At 42.1% G+C, this 21,964-nt stretch overlaps 1 protein-coding gene across 1 annotated transcript in view; it reads left to right on the top strand.

Annotated features, from left to right (window-relative positions):
* The window catches only part of ATP6V0A4 (ATPase H+ transporting V0 subunit a4), a 28,068-nt gene extending 24,870 nt beyond the window's left edge, over nt 1-3,198 (top strand). The window contains exons 18-20 of the mRNA XM_075276500.1: nt 2,421-2,538; nt 2,707-2,878; nt 3,094-3,198. Coding sequence (XP_075132601.1) covers nt 2,421-2,538; nt 2,707-2,878; nt 3,094-3,184 — 381 coding nt within the window. The 3' untranslated portion in view covers nt 3,185-3,198. The remainder of the gene's footprint in view (nt 1-2,420; nt 2,539-2,706; nt 2,879-3,093) is intronic.
* Nucleotides 3,199-21,964: the final 18,766 nt, after the last annotated feature.

Below are 21,964 nucleotides of genomic sequence, written 5' to 3' on the forward strand. Positions count from 1 at the left end.
GTAGAACTATAGTAATGGTAGACAGGTGGCAGTAGAGCTGTAGTACTATAGTCCTGGCAGACAGGTGGCAGTAGAGCTGTAGTACTATAGTAATGGTAGACAGGTGGCAGTAGAGCTGTAGAACTATAATAATGGCAGACAGGTGGCAGTAGAGCTGTAGAACTATAATAATGGCGGACAGGTGGCAGTAGAGCTGTAGTACTATAGTAATGGCAGACAGGTGGCAGTAGAGCTGTAGAACTATAATAATGGCAGACAGGTGGCAGTAGAGCTGTAGAACTATAGTAATGGTAGACAGGTGGCAGTAGAGCTGTAGTACTATAGTCCTGACAGACAGGTGGCAGTAGAGCTGTAGTACTATAGTAATGGTAGACAGGTGGCAGTAGAGCTGTAGAACTATAATAATGGCAGACAGGTGGCAGTAGAGCTGTAGAACTATAATAATGGCAGACAGGTGGCAGTAGAGCTGTAGAACTATAGTAATGGTAGACAGGTGGCAGTAGAGCTGTATTACTATAGTCCTGGCAGACAGGTGGCAGTAGAGCTGTAGTACTATAGTAATGGTAGACAGGTGGCAGTAGAGCTGTAGTACTATAGTCCTGGCAGACTGGTGGCAGTAGAGCTGTAGAACTATAGTAATGGTAGACAGGTGGCAGTAGAGCTGTAGTACTATAGTCCTGGCAGAAAGGTGGCAGTAGAGCTGTAGTACTATAGTCATGGTAGACAGGTGGCAGTAGAGCTGTAGTACTCTCGTCCTGGCAGACAGGTGGCAGTAGAGCTGTAGTACTATAGTAATGGCAGACAGGTGGCAGTAGAGCTGTAGTACTCTAATCCTGGCAGACAGGTGGCAGTAGAGCTGTAGTACTCTAATCCTGGCAGACAGGTGGCAGTAGAGCTGTAGTACTATAATAATGGCAGACAGGTGGCAGTAGAGCTGTAGAACTGTAGTAATGGTAGACAGGTGGCAGTAGAGCTGTAGTACTATAGTCCTGGCAGACAGGTGGCAGTAGAGCCGTAGTACTATAGTAATGGCAGACAGGTGGCAGTAGAGCTGTAGAACTATAGTAATGGTAGACAGGTGGCAGTAGAGCTGTAGTACTATAATAATGGCAGACAGGTGGCAGTAGAGCTGTAGAACTATAGTAATGGTAGACAGGTGGCAGTAGAGCTGTAGTACTATAGTAATGGTAGACAGGTGGCAGTAGAGCTGTAGTACTATAATAATGGCAGACAGGTGGCAGTAGAGCTGTAGAACTATAGTAATGGCAGACAGGTGGCAGTAGAGCTGTAGTACTATAGTAATGGTAGACAGGTGGCAGTAGAGCTGTAGAACTATAGTAATGGTAGACAGGTGGCAGTAGAGCTGTAGTACTATAATAATGGCAGACAGGTGGCAGTAGAGCTGTAGAACTATAGTAATGGCAGACAGGTGGCAGTAGAGCTGTAGTACTATAGTCCTGGCAGACAGGTGGCAGTAGAGCTGTAGTACTATAGTAATGGTAGACAGGTGGCAGTAGAGCTGTAGAACTATAATAATGGCAGACAGGTGGCAGTAGAGCTGTAGAACTATAATAATGGCAGACAGGTGGCAGTAGAGCTGTAGAACTATAGTAATGGTAGACAGGTGGCAGTAGAGCTGTAGTACTATAGTCCTGGCAGACAGGTGGCAGTAGAGCTGTAGTACTATAGTAATGGCAGACAGGTGGCAGTTGAGCTGTAGTACTCTAATCCTGGCAGACAGGTGGCAGTAGAGCTGTAGTACTATAGTAATGGCAGACAGGTGGCAGTAGAGCTGTAGTACTCTAATCCTGGCAGACTGGTGGCAGTAGAGCTGTAGTACTATAGTCCTGGCAGACAGGTGGCAGTAGAGCTGTAGTACTATAGTAATGGCAGACAGGTGGCAGTTGAGCTGTAGTACTCTAATCCTGGCAGACAGGTGGCAGTAGAGCTGTAGTACTCTAATCCTGGCAGACTGGTGGCAGTAGAGCTGTAGTATTCTAATCCTGGCAGACAGGTGGCAGTAGAGCCGTAGTACTATAGTAATGGCAGACAGGTGGCAGTAGAGCCCTACAAGTTTCTTATCACATTGTTTTGATATCCCCATAATGTATTGTCTTTGTTTAAACACCGCCCCTTTAAGAAGAAATATTGCAGCAGTGGCTGAGAAGTCACATAATAATGACCTTATCATTTCACAGTTGGCAACTGTGCTGCCCCTCTGCCTCTGCCGCCTCCTCTACTACCCCTTTAATCTTCTTTTACCTCCTCCTCCTCCTCTACCGCCTCCTCAGCCTCTGCCTCCCTTTCAGCCTCTTCCTCTTCCACCTCCTCCTCTACCTCCTCAGCCGCCTCCTCCTCCTCCTCAGCCTCCTCCTCCTCCTCAGCCTCCTCCTTCTCACCATCATCATCTTCTCTTTTAGTTTGATTTCGGAGACATATTTGTCCACCAGGCCATCCACACCATTGAGTACTGCCTGGGCTGCATCTCCAACACGGCCTCCTACCTGCGTCTCTGGGCCCTGAGTCTGGCGCATGCCCGTAAGTCTGACGTGTGACCTTCACCTCTCACCTTTAATCCCACAACCCCCGATTCAGCTCCAAATAATATGTCAACTACCTTAAAATCAGCCTGACCAATCCGATTGACTCTCTTTGCCATACTTCTCTCTTCACCGTCTTGACCCGCCCTCTTTTCCTCCCCCGCAGAGCTGTCTGAAGTCTTGTGGACCATGGTGATGCATATTGGTCTCTCCAGCGCTGGTTGGGGCGGCCTCATTGGTGTTTTTATCATTTTTGCTATCTTTGCCGTCCTCACGATAGCCATATTGTTGATTATGGAAGGTCTGTCGGCCTTCCTGCACGCCCTGCGTCTCCACTGGTGAGTACTGAGAGGTCCATAATATCCAACAGTTACATGAAGGCTCCTCGGGGGCGGAGCTTGTGTTCCTCACAGATTATATTCCTAGTTCCCAGGATGCTTTGTGCCTGGTGGTTAGCTCCTTCAGCATTAGGAACACTCTGGGAATGCCCTCCCCCTGAATTAATTTATATTAGAAAAAACTGTAAATTGCAATAATTTTTTTCTCTCTGCAGGGTGGAGTTTCAGAATAAGTTTTACTCGGGAGGCGGCTACATGTTCTCCCCGTTCTCTTTCCAGCGCATTCTGGATGGAGCTGAAGATTAGACGGAAATTATGGATTTCTCAAGAAATTCCTGGCGGCCTCCGAGTTTTATAATAAATTTTATATTCAGATCAGGTTTATTTGTCTATAAGATAAAAAAAAAAAAATGGAATTGTGAGAGATGGTGAACTGATTGGGGGTGGGGCTGGAGTGGCAGCTGGGCGGGCCCTGGGAGCTAACGGTGAGATGGGGCAGCCAATGAAAACAGATTTTGAGGTGGAAAAAACCAGTGTGAACTGTCCCTAAGCTGACAACTGATCGAAGGCCTGTGTGACCCCAGATTAAAATGGTAAATGCTGCGGTGTCCCTTCAGGCCACAAAGGGTTAATGCCATACTTATCAATGTTTAGGAAAGAGGTCACGGATCTGCCCCCTTTCTGTGATGTGGGCAAGCAATGTAGAGGCCTCGCTGACCCGTTTATGGGATGTGATAGTGCCCATGTCACTGGTGAAGTAAGAGAAGGCCCGCTGGATGAGGGAGCCTTGTGCCAGACCCGGGAGACTTGCCCACTCATCCAGGAGTTAATCTGGGCAAGTATGGCTGACATATCAAAGGTGCAGGCGCTCTAAATGCCCACCCCTACCTTGCCATTGGCTGCACTGCTACTCAGTCCCTCCTCTGAGGATCCCCCTGGCAATCCCAACCCATAACAACTAGTAGACAGTCTCAATATAGGAACCCTCTTAACCTGAAGGACTAAACCCTGCCAGTCACCTCTCTACCACTGGTCACCATACTGAGGCCTACACCTCTCTACCACTGCTGGTCATCACACTGAGGCCTACACCTCTCTACCACCGCTGGTCATCACACTGAGGCCTACACCTCTCTACCACCGCTGGTCACCACACTGAGGCCTACACCTCTCTACCACCGCTGGTCACCATACTGAGGCCTACACCTCTCTACCACTTCTGGTCATCACACTGAGGCCTACACCTCTCTACCACCGCTGGTCATCACACTGAGGCCTACACCTCTCTACCACCGCTGGTCATCACACTGAGGCCTACACCTCTCTACCACTGCTGGTCATCACACTGAGGCCTACACCTCTCTACCACCTCTGGTCACCACACTGAGGCCTACACCTCTCTACCACCGCTGGTCATCACACTGAGGCCTACACCTCTCTACCACCTCTGGTCACCACACTGAGGCCTACACCTCTCTACCACCGCTGGTCACCACACTGAGGCCTACACCTCTCTACCACCTCTGGTCACCACACTGAGGCCTACAACTCTCTACCACTGCTGGTCACCATACTAAGGCCTACACCTCTCTACCACTGCTGGTCATCACACTGAGGCCTACACCTCTCTACCACCTCTGGTCACCACACTGAGGCCTACACCTCTCTACCACTGCTGGTCACCACACTGAGGCCTACACCTCTCTACCACCGCTGGTCACCACACTGAGGCCTACACCTCTCTACCACCACTCTGAATGATGTAGTAGCATAGTTGTACGTGCAGCTTTGGGCGTGACTGGAGTATAACAATATATAATAATCCTATTAATATTATAAAGGTGAATGTTTGTGAGTTTGTGGGTTTGGATGTTCGGATGTTTGTTTCTCAATCACAGCCCAACGGCTGAATGGATTTGGGTGAAATTTCACACACACCTACATATTTCCCACGAAAGTCAAATAGGCTACTTTAAATGTGGGTCACACCCCAAATCGCCACCGTCACCCTCCAAACACCCCTCCGGGCTCGGCTGTACAAGCTGGCATTCTGCCAGCACTGGTCTGTCCACGCTCCTCCTATTGGTGCAGGTCCCGGAGCAACAGCTATACCACGCTGCCTACACACATCGCGGAGGAGGCTGCTGCACCCTACACTACACATACAGGTCTGTGCAGCGGGGGGAGGGGGTGTCCCAGGGAGGGGGTGTCCCCAGGTCCCCAGCTTCAGTTCCCCCCTACATCGTCCCCCCGTGTAGTAGCTCTCACCTTTGTCTCTCTCCTCTGCTCCATACACTTCTCGTGCTGCTGTCTGTGTCCTGTATGAAGCACAGCGAGCTCCGGCGTCTGGTTGCTATGAGGCCGGGCCTGCTCTGCTACGTAAACGCCACAGGGAGCAGCAGGAGCAGTGTGTGCAGGCAGCCAGCAGAGGGAGCAAGAGAGAGACAAAGGTGAGAGCTACTACACGGGGGACGATGTAGGGGGTGGGGGCAGGATGGGGGAACATGAGATGGGGGGGCAAGACACTGGGGGCAGAGAAGGGGGGACATGAAGCTGGGGGCAGAGATGGGGGGGACAAGATCCTGGGGGCAGGCCCGCTCTGGCCACAAGTAGAGGGGCGTTGGGGCCCACGGGCCGCGCTGCAGGTGGTTTGCGCTGGCATCAGGGGGTGGACGACGAAGTCGCGGGTTATAGCTAGCATATTTCTATAGCGCCAACATATTCCGCAGCGCTGTACAATGTGTAGGGATCAAATACAGACAGAAAGAGACATTACAAAGAGATAGTCACTGCACACAATGGGACTGAGGGCCCTGCTCACAAGAGCTTACAATCTATGAGGTAGAGGGGGTGACACAAGAGGTAGCAGGGGCGGCATTGCTTATACAGGGGTCAGACACTTCTGTAATAGAGGTGACTGTCATTACACAAACATAAGACTTTATGAGCCGTCACCAGTCGTGTCCTGTAACATGTGGATGGAGCTCGGACCTATAAAGTTATCCTGAGATGACATCATATCATGTGGGGTAATGTGGGGGCGGGGACAGAGGAGGGGGAAGGGTTTACGTTAGACATTGTGATCGGCCGGTCTGATAAGATGTGTCTTTAGTTTGCGTTTGAAGCTGTAGAAATTGGGAGTTCCTCTGATTGTCCGGGGTAGAGCATTCCAGAGAAGTGGTGCAGCTCGGGAGAAGTCTTGTATACGAGCGGGGGAGGTTCTGATAATAGAGGATGGAAGTGTTAGGTCATTGAGTGAGCGGAGAGCGGGGGTTGGGCGGTAGACAGAGATGAGGGAGGAGATGTATGGGGGTGCGGCATTATGGAGAGCCTTGTGGGGGAGGGGGAGAACTTTATATTTTATTCTATATTGAATAGGCAGCCAATGTAACGACCGGCACAGACCGGAGGCCTCGCTGTAGTGACCGGCACAGACCGGAGGCCTCGCTGTAGTGACCGGCACAGACCGGAGGCCTCGCTGTAGCGTCTAGCCTGATAGATGAGCCTGGCCGCTGCATTCAGAATAGATTGTAGAGGGGAGAGTTTAGTGAGGGGAAGACGGATTAGTAAGGAGTTACAGTAGTCAAGGCGAGAATGAATCAGAGAGACAATAAGTGTCTTTAGTGTATCTCTGGTGAGGAAAGGGTGTATTCTGGAGACGTTTTTGAGGTGGAGGTGACATGAACGTGCGAGTGATTCAATATGAGGGGTGAAGGAAAGGTCTGCGTCACACACGACCCCGAGGCAGCGGGCCTGCTGCCTAGGAGTTATAGTAAGGCCTGAGACTACAATGGATATATCAGGGACAGATCTATTAGATGGTGGAAACAGTAGTAGTTCAGTCTTCGAGAGATTTAGTGTCAGATAGAGAGAGGACATGATATTAGAGACAGCAGAGAGACAGTCACTGGTGTTCTGTATGAGTGCAGGGGTGATGTCACGGGAAGATGTGTATAATTGGGTGTCATCAGCATAAAGATGGGACCTGAAGCCAAATCTGGCGATTGTTTGTCCAATGGGGGCTGTGTAGAGAGAAAAGAGCAGGGGGCCGAGGACCGAGCCCTGAGGAACCCCAACAGCAAGGGAAAGAGGGGAGGAAACAGAGCCCGCGAATGATAGACTGAAAGTGCTGAGAGATAAGAGGAGAACCAGGAGAGCGCAGTGTCATTGAGGCCGACTGAGCGGAGCAGAGTGAGGAGGAGATGATGGTCAACAGTGTCACAAGCTGCAGAGAGGTCCAGAAGAATAAGAAGAGAGAAGTCACCATTGGATTTAGCCATTAGGAGATCATTGGAGACTTTTGTGAGAGCCGTTTCAGTAGAGTGCAGAGCGCGGAAACCAGATTGCAAGGGGTCAAGCAGAGAGTTAGCAGAGAAATAACGAATTAACCGAGAATAAACCAGGCGTTCCAAAAGTTTAGAGCTGAAGGGGAGATTAGAGACAGATCGGTAGTTAGCAGCACAGGACGGGTCCAGGGAGGGTTTTATCAATAGCGGGGTTATAACAGCATGCTTGAAGGAGGAGGATGGGAAGATTCCAGAAGAGAGAGAGAGAGGGTAAATATTTTAGTAAGGTAAGTCGTGACAGCAGGCGACAGAGATTGGAGAAGGTGTGAGGGGAGGGGTCACTACTGCAGTTTGTAGGGCGAGATGAAGAAAGTAGCTGGGAGACTTCCTCTTCTGTAACAGGTTCAAAAGATGAGAATGGACAGTCTGAAGTGCGGCTGGTGAGGGGATCAGTACTATGGTAGGTGGTGGGATCAGTACTATGGTAGGTGGTGGGATCAGTACTATGGTAGGTGGTGGGGGGATCAGTACTATGGTAGGTGGGGGGGGATCTGTACTATGGTAGGTGAGGGGGGGATCAGTACTATGGTAGGTGATGGGATCAGTACTATGGTAGGTGAGGGGATCAGTACTATGGTAGGTGAGAGGGGATCAGTACTATGGTAGGTGATGGGATCAGTACTATGGTAGGTGAGGGGATCAGTACTATGGTAGGTGATGGGAGATCAGTACTATGGTAGGTGAGGGGGGATCAGTACTATGGTAGGTGAGGGGATCAGTACTATGGTAGGTGAGGGGGATCAGTACTATGGTAGGTGAGGGGATCAGTACTATGGTAGGTGAGGGGGATCAGTACTATGGTAGGTGAGGGGATCAGTACTATGGTAGGTGAGGGGATCAGTACTATGGTAGGTGAGGGGATCAGTACTATGGTAGGTGAGGGGATCAGTACTATGGTAGGTGAGGGGATCAGTACTATGGTAGGTGAGGGGGGGTCAGTACTATGGTAGGTGAGGGGGGATCAGTACTATGGTAGGTGAGGGGGGGTCAGTACTATGGTAGGTGAGGGGGGATCAGTACTATGGTAGGTGAGGGGGGATCAGTACTATGGTAGGTGAGGGGATCAGTACTATGGTAGGTGAGGGGATCAGTACTATGGTAGGTGAGGGGGATCAGTACTATGGTAGGTGAGGGGATCAGTACTATGGTAGGTGAGGGGATCAGTACTATGGTAGGTGAGGGGATCAGTACTATGGTAGGTGAGGGGGGGTCAGTACTATGGTAGGTGAGGGGGGATCAGTACTATGGTAGGTGAGGGGGATCAGCTCTATGGCGTCTGCACCTTGGGTGTAAGGAGTGAAAAGTTTCAAGAAGCCTTTTTGGTTTCTGGAGAGAGGAGATGAGGGCGGTGCGATCGTCTTCTTTGGGAGGTGAAGGCTGTTTAGTTCCCATCAGACTGTGTTCACATTGATCCTCTTTAACCCCTGATGTGCTGACCCGTGCAGGGAGCGCCTGAGGATTCAGTGCTGAGAAGACGATGGTCAGGCCGCACGGTTACATAAATATCCTGAAACGTAATAACCAACAATCTGCAGATTAACATCAAAAATCTGCTCAGATAAATTGCCCCATTGTTCAGTCACAGGTAGAGGCGGCAAATTCCACCCGGACTGAACACGTGAGCAGCGGCGCCTGAGAGTGTCCGACTAATCCAACAACACATCACCTAGAGCTCAAGGAGTAAGAGGACGGCGACAGGTGAAGGGCAAATATCTGTGACTTCTGTGAGCCCCGGGCCTCAGAACACCAGGGGGCGCTCTCTGTATAATATAATATTTGCTGCAATCTATAATCCCAACACTAGATAATAATAATAATAATAATAAAGTACCGTCACTCAGGTACACGGCGCCAGGAAAAGGCTTCTCACTGCCATAGTATGCAAAAGAAATGAATTTCCGGCCCTCTACATCCATGCGTCCTGAAGTGTATATCGTTATTTACATCTGACAAAAAATGAAGAGACGTTTTGGTCCGGTATAGACCTTCTCCGGTTGGTCGGTATACTGGGGCAAAGGAAGGTGGAAGACAACAGTATAACCGACACAATTTAACTGTATAATCTGTATGTAGTGAGCTCCTCCTAGTGGTGACTGTATAGTCTGTATGTAGTGAGCTCCTCCTAGTGGTGACTGTATAATCTGTATGTAGTGAGCTCCTCCTAGTGGTGACTGTATAATCTGTATGTAGTGAGCTCCTACTAGTGGTGACTGTATAATCTGTATGTGGTGAGCTCCCCCTAGTGGTGACTGTATAATCTGTTTGCAGTGAGCTCCTCCTAGTGGTGACTGTATAATCTGTATGTAGTGAGCTCCTCCTAGTGGTGACTGTATATACAGTATGTAGTGAGCTCCCCCTAGTGGTGACTGTATAATCTGTATGTAGTGAGCTCCTCCTAGTGGTGACTGTATATACTGTATGTAGTGAGCTCCCCCTAGTGGTGACTGTATAATCTGTATGTAGTGAGCTCCCCCTAGTGGTGACTGTATAATCTGTATGTAGTGAGCTCCTCCTAGTGGTGACTGTATAATCTGTATGTAGTGAGCTCCTCCTAGTGGTGACTGTATAATCTGTATGTAGTGAGCTCCCCCTAGTGGTGACTGTATAATCTGTATGTAGTGAGCTCCTCCTAGTGGTGACTGTATATACTGTATGTAGTGAGCTCCCCCTAGTGGTGACTGTATATACTGTATGTAGTGAGCTCCCCCTAGTGGTGACTGTATATACTGTATGTAGTGAGCTCCTCCTAGTGGTGACTGTATATACTGTATGTAGTGAGCTCCCCCTAGTGGTGACTGTATATACTGTATGTAGTGAGCTCCTCCTAGTGGTGAATGTATAATCTGTATGTAGTGAGCTCCCCCTAGTGGTGACTGTATATACTGTATGTAGTGAGCTCCCCCTAGTGGTGACTGTATATACTGTATGTAGTGAGCTCCCCCTAGTGGTGACTGTATATACTGTATGTAGTGAGCTCCCCCTAGTGGTGACTGTATATACTGTATGTAGTGAGCTCCTCCTAGTGGTGAATGTATAATCTGTATGTAGTGAGCTCCCCCTAGTGGTGACTGTATATACTGTATGTAGTGAGCTCCTCCTAGTGGTGACTGTATATACTGTATGTAGTGAGCTCCCCCTAGTGGTGACTGTATATACTGTATGTAGTGAGCTCCTCCTAGTGGTGACTGTATAATCTGTATGTAGTGAGCTCCCTCTAGTGGTGACTGTATATACTGTATGTAGTGAGCTCCTCCTAGTGGTGACTGTATATACTGTATGTAGTGAGCTCCCCCTAGTGGTGACTGTATATACTGTATGTAGTGAGCTCCCCCTAGTGGTATTTATTGTGTATAAGTGTGCATAATACTGCCTCCCCCCTGCCCCCTCTCCCCCTCTCCCTCCCCCCCCTTTCTATAATCCGGCTCGGGGTGATTATTTCGCCATCTTTCTTTCTTTCCTTGTCCTGATGATAAGTTTCTGTGCTCAGTGACATTTATCACGTTGGTTGCTCTTGCTGTCACACGGGGCGGGGGAGGGGGGTTGTTTGGTATTTCGGTGTCAGGTGACCAATATCCTGAACATTAGGTAATTAAAGGATCTGATCAAATATAATTAAAGGGGCGGCGCAGAGAATTCATATTGTACTGTCAGAGGTGCAGATATCAGGGTCAGTATATGGATGGGACACAGCGGGGTCAGTAGTCGGGGTCTGCGCTCGGGGGAGGGGCTGTTAGTATCAGCCATTCCTGTAGAGAAATTTACAGAGATTGGTGAGAATTTAAAACCAATTTCTGAACCAAAGTCCGAAAAACTGCGCCCCATCCTGAGCCCTACAGAGGACCCGCCCACCGCCATCAGACCTCGCCGCTCCGCATCACCGCAGGGGAGACTCCATGTAAGAGCAGAAGTCCCGGCCGCCATACACGTAATGCTATAGGTTACCAACCGCGGAGCCGTCATCCATAGCAACCATGAGGATTACAGCTCTGAGGCTTCACATGAAAAACCGCAACCTGAGAGCGGATAAGATACAGCGATCCTCAATGTCCAGGACATTATGTCTTTAAGGAGACGACTGTGTATAAGCTGAAGGCGGAGCCAAGGAAGCGATACCTGAGGGAACGTCTGACAAGACACCGCAAAGCGGCAGAGAGTCCGAGAGGTAAGAAATACCGAGACTACAACTACAAGGAGAGAGGAAAACCGAAGAGATCGGAGGCGATATATAACCTATATAATATATACATACACAGCAGGGGAGGGGCTTATAGACCGCCGGACCAATGAGAGATAGCAATAAAATAATGTCACTGATTAGCCACGCCCAGAAACACAAAGAGAGTATTATAGAAATAACCCGAGTCTATAGAGCAGTATATAGTAGTATTATAGTAGTTATATTCATGTACATAGGAGCAGTATTATAGTAGTTATATTCTTGTACATAGGAGTAGTATTATAGTAGTTATATTCTTGTATATAGGAGCAGTATTATAGTAGTTATATTCTTGTACATAGGAGCAGTATTATAGTAGTTATATTCTTGTACATAGGAGCAGTATTATAGTAGTTATATTCTTGTACATAGGAGGTAGTATTATAGTAGTTATATTCTTGTACATAGGAGCAGTATTATAGTAGTTATATTCTTGTACATAGGAGCAGTATTATAGTAGTTATATTCTTGTACATAGGAGCAGTATTATAGTAGTTATATTCTTGTACATAGGAGCAGTATTATAGTAGTTATATTCTTGTACATAGGAGTAGTATTATAGTAGTTATATTCTTGTACATAGGAGGTAGTATTATAGTAGTTATATTCTTGTACATAGGAGCAGTATTATAGTAGTTATATTCTTGTACATAGGAGTAGTATTATAGTAGTTATATTCTTGTACATAGGAGGTAGTATTATAGTAGTTATATTCTTGTACATAGGAGCAGTATTATAGTAGTTATATTCTTGTACATAGGAGCAGTATTATAGTAGTTATATTCTTGTACATAGGAGTAGTATTATAGTAGTTATATTCTTGTACATAGGAGTAGTATTATAGTAGTTATATTCTTGTACATAGGAGTAGTATTATAGTAGTTATATTCCTGTACATAGGAGCAGTATTATAGTAGTTATATTCTTGTACATAGGAGTAGTATTATAGTAGTTATATTCTTGTACATAGGAGGTAGTATTATAGTAGTTATATTCCTGTACATAGGAGCAGTATTATAGTAGTTATATTCTTGTACATAGGAGGTAGTATTATAGTAGTTATATTCTTGTACATAGGAGCAGTATTATAGTAGTTATATTCTTGTACATAGGAGCAGTATTATAGTAGTTATATTCTTGTACATAGGAGTAGTATTATAGTAGTTATATTCTTGTACATAGGAGTAGTATTATAGTAGTTATATTCTTGTACATAGGAGTAGTATTATAGTAGTTATATTCTTGTACATAGGAGGTAGTATTATAGTAGTTATATTCTTGTACATAGGAGCAGTATTATAGTAGTTATATTCTTGTACATAGGAGCAGTATTATAGTAGTTATATTCTTGTACATAGGAGTAGTATTATAGTAGTTATATTCTTGTACATAGGAGCAGTATTATAGTAGTTATATTCTTGTACATAGGAGTAGTATTATAGTAGTTATATTCTTGTACATAGGAGTAGTATTATAGTAGTTATATTCTTGTACATAGGAGTAGTATTATAGTAGTTATATTCTTGTACATAGGAGTAGTATTATAGTAGTTATATTCTTGTACATAGGAGGTAGTATTATAGTAGTTATATTCTTGTACATAGGAGTAGTATTATAGTAGTTATATTCTTGTACATAGGAGTAGTATTATAGTAGTTATATTCCTGTACATAGGAGCAGTATTATAGTAGTTATATTCTTGTACATAGGAGCAGTATTATAGTAGTTATATTCTTGTACATAGGAGCAGTATTATAGTAGTTATATTCTTGTACATAGGAGCAGTATTATAGTAGTTATATTCTTGTACATAGGAGTAGTATTATAGTAGTTATATTCTTGTACATAGGAGTAGTATTATAGTAGTTATATTCTTGTACATAGGAGGTAGTATTATAGTAGTTATATTCTTGTACATAGGAGCAGTATTATAGTAGTTATATTCTTGTACATAGGAGTAGTATTATAGTAGTTATATTCTTGTACATAGGAGTAGTATTATAGTAGTTATATTCTTGTACATAGGAGCAGTATTATAGTAGTTATATTCTTGTACATAGGAGGTAGTATTATAGTAGTTATATTCTTGTACATAGGAGCAGTATTATAGTAGTTATATTCTTGTACATAGGAGTAGTATTATAGTAGTTATATTCTTGTACATAGGAGTAGTATTATAGTAGTTATATTCTTGTACATAGGAGCAGTATTATAGTAGTTATATTCTTGTACATAGGAGGTAGTATTATAGTAGTTATATTCTTGTACATAGGAGCAGTATTATAGTAGTTATATTCTTGTACATAGGAGTAGTATTATAGTAGTTATATTCTTGTACATAGGAGTAGTATTATAGTAGTTATATTCTTGTACATAGGAGCAGTATTATAGTAGTTATATTCTTGTACATAGGGAGTAGTATTATAGTAGTTATATTCTTGTACATAGGAGTAGTATTATAGTAGTTATATTCTTGTACATAGGAGAAGTATTATAGTAGTTATATTCTTGTACATAGGAGTATTATAGTAGTTATATTCTTGTACATAGGAGTAGTATTATAGTAGTTATATTCTTGTATATAGGAGCAGTATTATAGTAGTTATATTCTTGTACATAGGAGTAGTATTATAGTAGTTATATTCTTGTACATAGGAGTAGTATTATAGTAGTTATATTCTTGTACATAGGAGCAGTATTATAGTAGTTATATTCTTGTACATAGGAGTAGTATTATAGTAGTTATATTCTTGTACATAGGAGTAGTATTATAGTAGTTATATTCTTGTACATAGGAGAAGTATTATAGTAGTTATATTCTTGTACATAGGAGTATTATAGTAGTTATATTCTTGTACATAGGAGTAGTATTATAGTAGTTATATTCTTGTATATAGGAGCAGTATTATAGTAGTTATATTCTTGTACATAGGAGTAGTATTATAGTAGTTATATTCTTGTACATAGGAGTAGTATTATAGTAGTTATATTCTTGTACATAGGAGCAGTATTATAGTAGTTATATTCTTGTACATAGGAGCAGTATTATAGTAGTTATATTCTTGTACATAGGAGCAGTATTATAGTAGTTATATTCTTGTACATAGGAGTAGTATTATAGTAGTTATATTCTTGTACATAGGAGGTAGTATTATAGTAGTTATATTCTTGTACATAGGAGTAGTATTATAGTAGTTATATTCTTGTACATAGGAGCAGTATTATAGTAGTTATATTCTTGTACATAGGAATAGTATTATAGTAGTTATATTCTTGTACATAGGAGTAGTATTATAGTAGTTATATTCTTGTATATAGGAGGTAGTATTATAGTAGTTATATTCTTGTATATAGGAGGTAGTATTATAGTAGTTATATTCTTGTACATAGGAATAGTATTATAGTAGTTATATTCTTGTACATAGGAGTAGTATTATAGTAGTTATATTCTTGTACATAGGAGGTAGTATTATAGTAGTTATATTCTTGTACATAGGAGTAGTATTATAGTAGTTATATTCTTGTACATAGGAGCAGTATTATAGTAGTTATATTCTTGTACATAGGAATAGTATTATAGTAGTTATATTCTTGTACATAGGAGTAGTATTATAGTAGTTATATTCTTGTATATAGGAGGTAGTATTATAGTAGTTATATTCTTGTACATAGGAGTAGTATTATAGTAGTTATATTCTTGTACATAGGAGTAGTATTATAGTAGTTATATTCTTGTACATAGGAGTAGTATTATAGTAGTTATATTCTTGTACATAGGAGCAGTATTATAGTAGTTATATTCTTGTACATAGGAGTAGTATTATAGTAGTTATATTCTTGTACATAGGAGCAGTATTATAGTAGTTATATTCTTGTACATAGGAGTAGTATTATAGTAGTTATATTCTTGTACATAGGAGTAGTATTATAGTAGTTATATTCTTGTACATAGGAGCAGTATTATAGTAGTTATATTCTTGTACATAGGAGTAGTATTATAGTAGTTATATTCTTGTACATAGGAGTAGTATTATAGTAGTTATATTCTTGTACATAGGAGTAGTATTATTGTAGTTATATTCTTGTACAGAGGAGGTAGTATTATAGTAGTTATATTCTTATACATAGGAGTAGTATTATAGTAGTTATATTCTTGTACATAGGAGCAGTATTATAGTAGTTATATTCCTGTACATAGGAGTAGTATTATAGTAGTTATATTCCTGTACATAGGAGCAGTATTATAGTAGTTATATTCTTGTACATAGGAGTAGTATTATAGTAGTTATGTTCTTGTACATAAGAGTAGTATTATAGTAGATATATTCTTGTACATAGGAGTAGTATTATAGTAGTTAAATTCTTGTATATAGGAGCAGTATTATAGTAGTTATATTCTTGTACATAGGAGTAGTATTATAGTAGTTATATTCTTGTACATAGGAGGTAGTATTATAGTAGTTATGTTCTTGTACATAAGAGTAGTATTATAGTAGATATATTCTTGTACATAGGAGTAGTATTATAGTAGTTATATTCTTGTATATAGGAGCAGTATTATAGTAGTTATATTCTTGTACATAGGAGTAGTATTATAGTAGTTATATTCTTGTACATAGGAGTAGTATTATAGTAGTTATATTCTTGTATATAGGAGCAGTATTATAGTAGTTATATTCTTGTACATAGGAGTAGTATTATAGTAGTTATATTCTTGTACATAGAAGTAGTATTATAGTAGTTATATTCTTGTACATAGGAGCAGTATTATAGTAGTTATATTCTTGTACATAGGAGCAGTATTATAGTAGTTATATTCTTGTACATAGGAGTAGTATTATAGTAGTTATATTCTTGTACATAGAAGCAGTATTATAGTAGTTATATTCTTGTACATAGGAGTAGTATTATAGTAGTTATATTCTTGTACATAGTAGCAGTATTATAGTAGTTATATTCTTGTACATAGGAGCAGTATTATAGTAGTTATATTCTTGTACATAGGAGCAGTATTATAGTAGTTATATTCTTGTACATAGGAGCAGTATTATAGTAGTTATATTCTTGTACATAGGAGTAGTATTATAGTAGTTATATTCTTGTACATAGGAGCAGTATTATAGTAGTTATATTCTTGTACATAGGAGTAGTATTATAGTAGTTATATTCTTGTACATAGGAGTAGTATTATAGTAGTTATATTCTTGTACATAGGAGTAGTATTATAGTAGTTATATTCTTGTACATAGGAGCAGTATTATAGTAGTTATATTCTTGTACATAGGAGTAGTATTATAATAGTTATATTCTTGTACATAGGAGTAGTATTATAGTAGTTATATTCTTGTAAATAGGAGTAGTATTATAGTAGTTATATTCTTGTACATAGGAGGTAGTATTATAGTAGTTATATTCTTGTACATAGGAGCAGTATTATAATAGTTATATTCTTGTACATAGGAGCAGTATTATAGTAGTTATATTATTGTACATAGGAGCAGTATTATAGTAGTTATATTCTTGTACATAGGAGTAGTATTATAGTAGTTATATTCCTGTACATAGGAGTAGTATTATAGTAGTTATATTCCTGTACATAGGAGTAGTATTATAGTAGTTATATTCTTGTACATAGGAGTAGTATTATAGTAGTTATATTCCTGTACATAGGAGCAGTATTATAGTAGTTATATTCTTGTACATAGGAGTAGTATTATAGTAGTTATATTCTTGTACATAGGAGCAGTATTATAGTAGTTATATTCTTGTACATAGGAGCAGTATTATAGTAGTTATATTCTTGTACATAGGAGTAGTATTATAGTAGTTATATTCTTGTACATAGGAGGTAGTATTATAGTAGTTATATTCTTGTACATAGGAGGTAGTATTATAGTAGTTATATTCTTGTACATAGGAGTAGTATTATAGTAGTTATATTCTTGTACATAGGAGTAGTATTATAGTAGTTATATTCTTGTACATAGGAGCAGTATTATAGTAGTTATATTCTTGTACATAGGAGCAGTATTATAGTAGTTATGTTCTTGTACATAGTAGTAGTATTATAGTAGTTATATTCTTGTACATAGAAGCAGTATTATGGTACTTATATTCTTGTACATGTATACATGATGGGAGTGATTGCTCTTATAGTTTTCGGTGTATGTGGTGTCGGTTTTTCATTTCTGACTCCTCGCTGTGTCTTGGCTTTCTCTGTACTTGCGTTATCTTGAGCTGTTGTCACTTTTCTTCGTCGCTTGTTATTAGGCCGCCGTTCATACAATTGCCTCTTTGTAGCCGCACTGTAATATAATACTGCCATATAATAATTAGTTATTTGCTCCTGGCCCGGTTATATTTCTATTCTGTAATCTCTGCGCTGACACTTACACATCAGGTAATGTATTCTTTGGATCCCGCTATATCAGTTCTCGCACTCCAGTCACATCCAAAGCTGCAGTTGAGAATTATTATTATTTATTCCGCTATCAGTCTGTCTTTGGACATCATACAGACTCCTTGCAGACATTGTCCTTGGTTGGATTACAGTCTAAATTGATGTTTACGGCGATTGCTCTGCAGTATGAACCAATAGTCTGAGCGGGTCGGAGCTGTGACATAATACCGCCCACCGCTGTCCTGGGTTTTAGTTTCAGATCTTGTATTATCTATGGTTTTTGCATTTTTTAAGGTACGGAGAACGGTCACATGACACAAGATGGAGCCTCGGCTGACGAAATATGTGAGCACCATCAACATGGAGCAACGGCCGCCACGTGTCACCGAACCTGAGAAGGGTGAGGGGGGGAAGGGCGGCCATGTTGTGGCCCAATCTAATGAGAATGAGGCTAGTAACCAGGAGAGATGAGCCAACATGGCGGCCGGCGCTGAGGTGAATCTCCCCGCATGCTCTGCCAGTCAGTGAAGCACAGACACCGCTGACAGCCGCCATGTTATCCCTGTCACATGACAGCACCCTGGAGACTGTGAGCCGCCATCTTGGTGAGGTCTGTGTTATTACACAATGGTTTATTATATCTCAGACTCTTCTTCAGGCCCAAAGACGTATTCAGTGGAGGACGCCGTGGAGACCATCGGGTTTGGCCGCTTCCATATTATGTTGTTTCTGATTATGGGGAGTACTGGGGTGAGTATAATGGCGAGAAACCGCAGCGACCGGCGAGAAGAGACGGCGAGCAACGATCTCATGTGTATATATATATACTCCGACAGATTGCCGAAGCCATGGAGATCATGCTCATAGCCGTCATCTCCTCCTCCATTAGATGTGAGTGGCATCTCAGCGGCATACAGGTGGCGCTAGTGACCATGGTGAGTAACAGGGCGAGGAAATCCCAAGCAGAATAGTGAGCGCAGCTCTGGAGTATAATACAGGATAATTAATGTAATGTATGTACACAGTGACTGCACCAGCAGAATAGTGAGCGCAGCTCTGGAGTATAATACAGGATAAGTAATGTAATGTATGTACACAGTGACTGCACCAGCAGAATAGTGAGCGCAGCTCTGGGGTATAATACAGGATAAGTAATGTAATGTATGTACACAGTGACTGCACCAGCAGAATAGTGAGCGCAGCTCTGGGGTATAATACAGGATAAGTAATGTAATGTATGTACACAGTGACTGCACCAGCAGAATAGTGAGCGCAGCTCTGGAGTATAATACAGGATAAGTAATGTAATGTATGTACACAGTGACTGTACCAGCAGAATAGTGAGCGCAGCTCTGGAGTATAATACAGGATAAGTAATGTAATGTATGTACACAGTGACTTCACCAGCAGAATAGTGAGCGCAGCTCTGGAGTATAATACAGGATAAGTAATGTAATGTATGTACACAGTGACTGTACCAGCAGAATAGTGAGCGCAGCTCTGGAGTATAATACAGGATAAGTAATGTAATGTATGTACACAGTGACTGCACCAGCAGAATAGTGAGCGCAGCTCTGGAGTATAATACAGGATAAGTAATGTAATGTATGTACACAGTGACTGTACCAGCAGAATAGTGAGCGCAGCTCCGGAGTATAATACAGGATAAGTAATGTAATGTATGTACACAGTGACTGCACCAGCAGAATAGTGAGCGCAGCTCTGGAGTATTATACAGGATAAGTAATGTAATGTATGTACACAGTGACTGCACCAGCAGAATAGTGAGCGCAGCTCTGGAGTATAATACAGGATAAGTAATGTAATGTATGTACACAGTGACTGCACCAGCAGAATAGTGAGCGCAGCTCTGGGGTATAATACAGGATAAGTAATGTAATGTATGTACACAGTGACTGCACCAGCAGAATAGTGAGCGCAGCTCTGGAGTATTATACAGGATAAGTAATGTAATGTATGTACACAGTGACTGTACCAGCAGAATAGTGAGCGCAGCTCTGGGGTATAATACAGGATAAGTAATGTAATGTATGTACACAGTGACTGTACCAGCAGAATAGTGAGCGCAGCTCTGGAGTATAATACAGGATAAGTAATGTAATGTATGTACACAGTGACTGCACCAGCAGAATAGTGAGCGCAGCTCTGGAGTATAATACAGGATAAGTAATGTATGTACACAGTGACTGTACCAGCAGAATAGTGAGCGCAGCTCTGGAGTATAATACAGGATAAGTAATGTAATGTATGTACACAGTGACTGTATCAGCAGGATAGTGAGCGCAGCTCTGGAGTATAATACAGGATAAGTAATGTAATGTATGTACACAGTGACTGCACCAGCAGAATAGTGAGCGCAGCTCTGGAGAATAATACAGGATAAGTAATGTAATGTATGTACACAGTGACTGTACCAGCAGAGTAGTGAGCGCAGCTCTGGAGTATAATACAGGATAAGTAATGTAATGTATGTACACAGTGACTGTACCAGCAGAATAGTGAGCGCAGCTCTGGAGTATAATACAGGATAAGTAATGTAATGTATGTACACAGTGACTGCACCAGCAGAATAGTGAGCGCAGCTCTGGAGTATAATACAGGATAAGTAATGTAATGTATGTACACAGTGACTGCACCAGCAGAATAGTGAGTGCAGCTCTGGAGTATAATACAGGATAAGTAATGTAATGTATGTACACAGTGACTGCACCAGCAGAATAGTGAGCGCAGCTCTGGAGTATAATACAGGATAAGTAATGTATGTACACAGTGACTGTACCAGCAGAATAGTGAGCGCAGCTCTGGAGTATAATACAGGATAAGTAATGTAATGTATGTACACAGTGACTGTATCAGCAGGATAGTGAGCGCAGCTCTGGAGTATAATACAGGATAAGTAATGTAATGTATGTACACAGTGACTGCACCAGCAGAATAGTGAGCGCAGCTCTGGAGAATAATACAGGATAAGTAATGTAATGTATGTACACAGTGACTGTACCAGCAGAGTAGTGAGCGCAGCTCTGGAGTATAATACAGGATAAGTAATGTAATGTATGTACACAGTGACTGCACCAGCAGAATAGTGAGCGCAGCTCTGGAGTATAATACAGGATAAGTAATGTAATGTATGTACATAGTGACTGCACCAGCAGAATAGTGAGCGCAGCTCTGGAGTATAATACAGGATAAGTAATGTAATGTATGTACACAGTGACTGTACCAGCAGAATAGTGAGCGCAGCTCTGGAGTATTATACAGGATAAGTAATGTAATGTATGTACACAGTGACTGTACCAGCAGAATAGTGAGCGCAGCTCTGGGGTATAATACAGGATAAGTAATGTAATGTATGCACACAGTGACTGTACCAGCAGAATAGTGAGCGCAGCTCTGGAGTATAATACAGGATAAGTAATGTAATGTATGTACACAGTGACTGCACCAGCAGAATAGTGAGCGCAGCTCTGGAGTATAATACAGGATAAGTAATGTAATGTATGTACACAGTGACTGCACCAGCAGAATAGTGAGCGCAGCTCTGGAGTATAATACAGGATAAGTAATGTATGTACACAGTGACTGTACCAGCAGAATAGTGAGCGCAGCTCTGGAGTATAATACAGGATAAGTAATGTAATGTATGTACACAGTGACTGCACCAGCAAAATAGTGAGCGCAGCCCTGGAGTATAATACAGGATAAGTAATGTAATGTATGTACACAGTGACTGCACCAGTAGAATAGTGAGCGCAGCTCTGGAGTATAATACAGGATAAGTAATGTATGTACACAGTGACTGTACCAGCAGAATAGTGAGCGCAGCTCTGGAGTATAATACAGGATAAGTAATGTAATGTATGTACACAGTGACTGCACCAGCAGAATAGTGAGCGCAGCTCTGGAGTATAATACAGGATAAGTAATGTATGTACACAGTGACTGTACCAGCAAAATAGTGAGCGCAGCCCTGGAGTATAATACAGGATAAGTAATGTAATGTATGTACACAGTGACTGCACCAGCAGAATAGTGAGCGCAGCTCTGGAGTATAATACAGGATAAGTAATGTATGTACACAGTGACTGTACCAGCAGAATAGT

The sequence above is a fragment of the Leptodactylus fuscus genome, chromosome 5, assembly GCF_031893055.1.
Source record: "Leptodactylus fuscus isolate aLepFus1 chromosome 5, aLepFus1.hap2, whole genome shotgun sequence".
Taxonomy (NCBI): Eukaryota; Metazoa; Chordata; class Amphibia; order Anura; family Leptodactylidae; genus Leptodactylus; species Leptodactylus fuscus.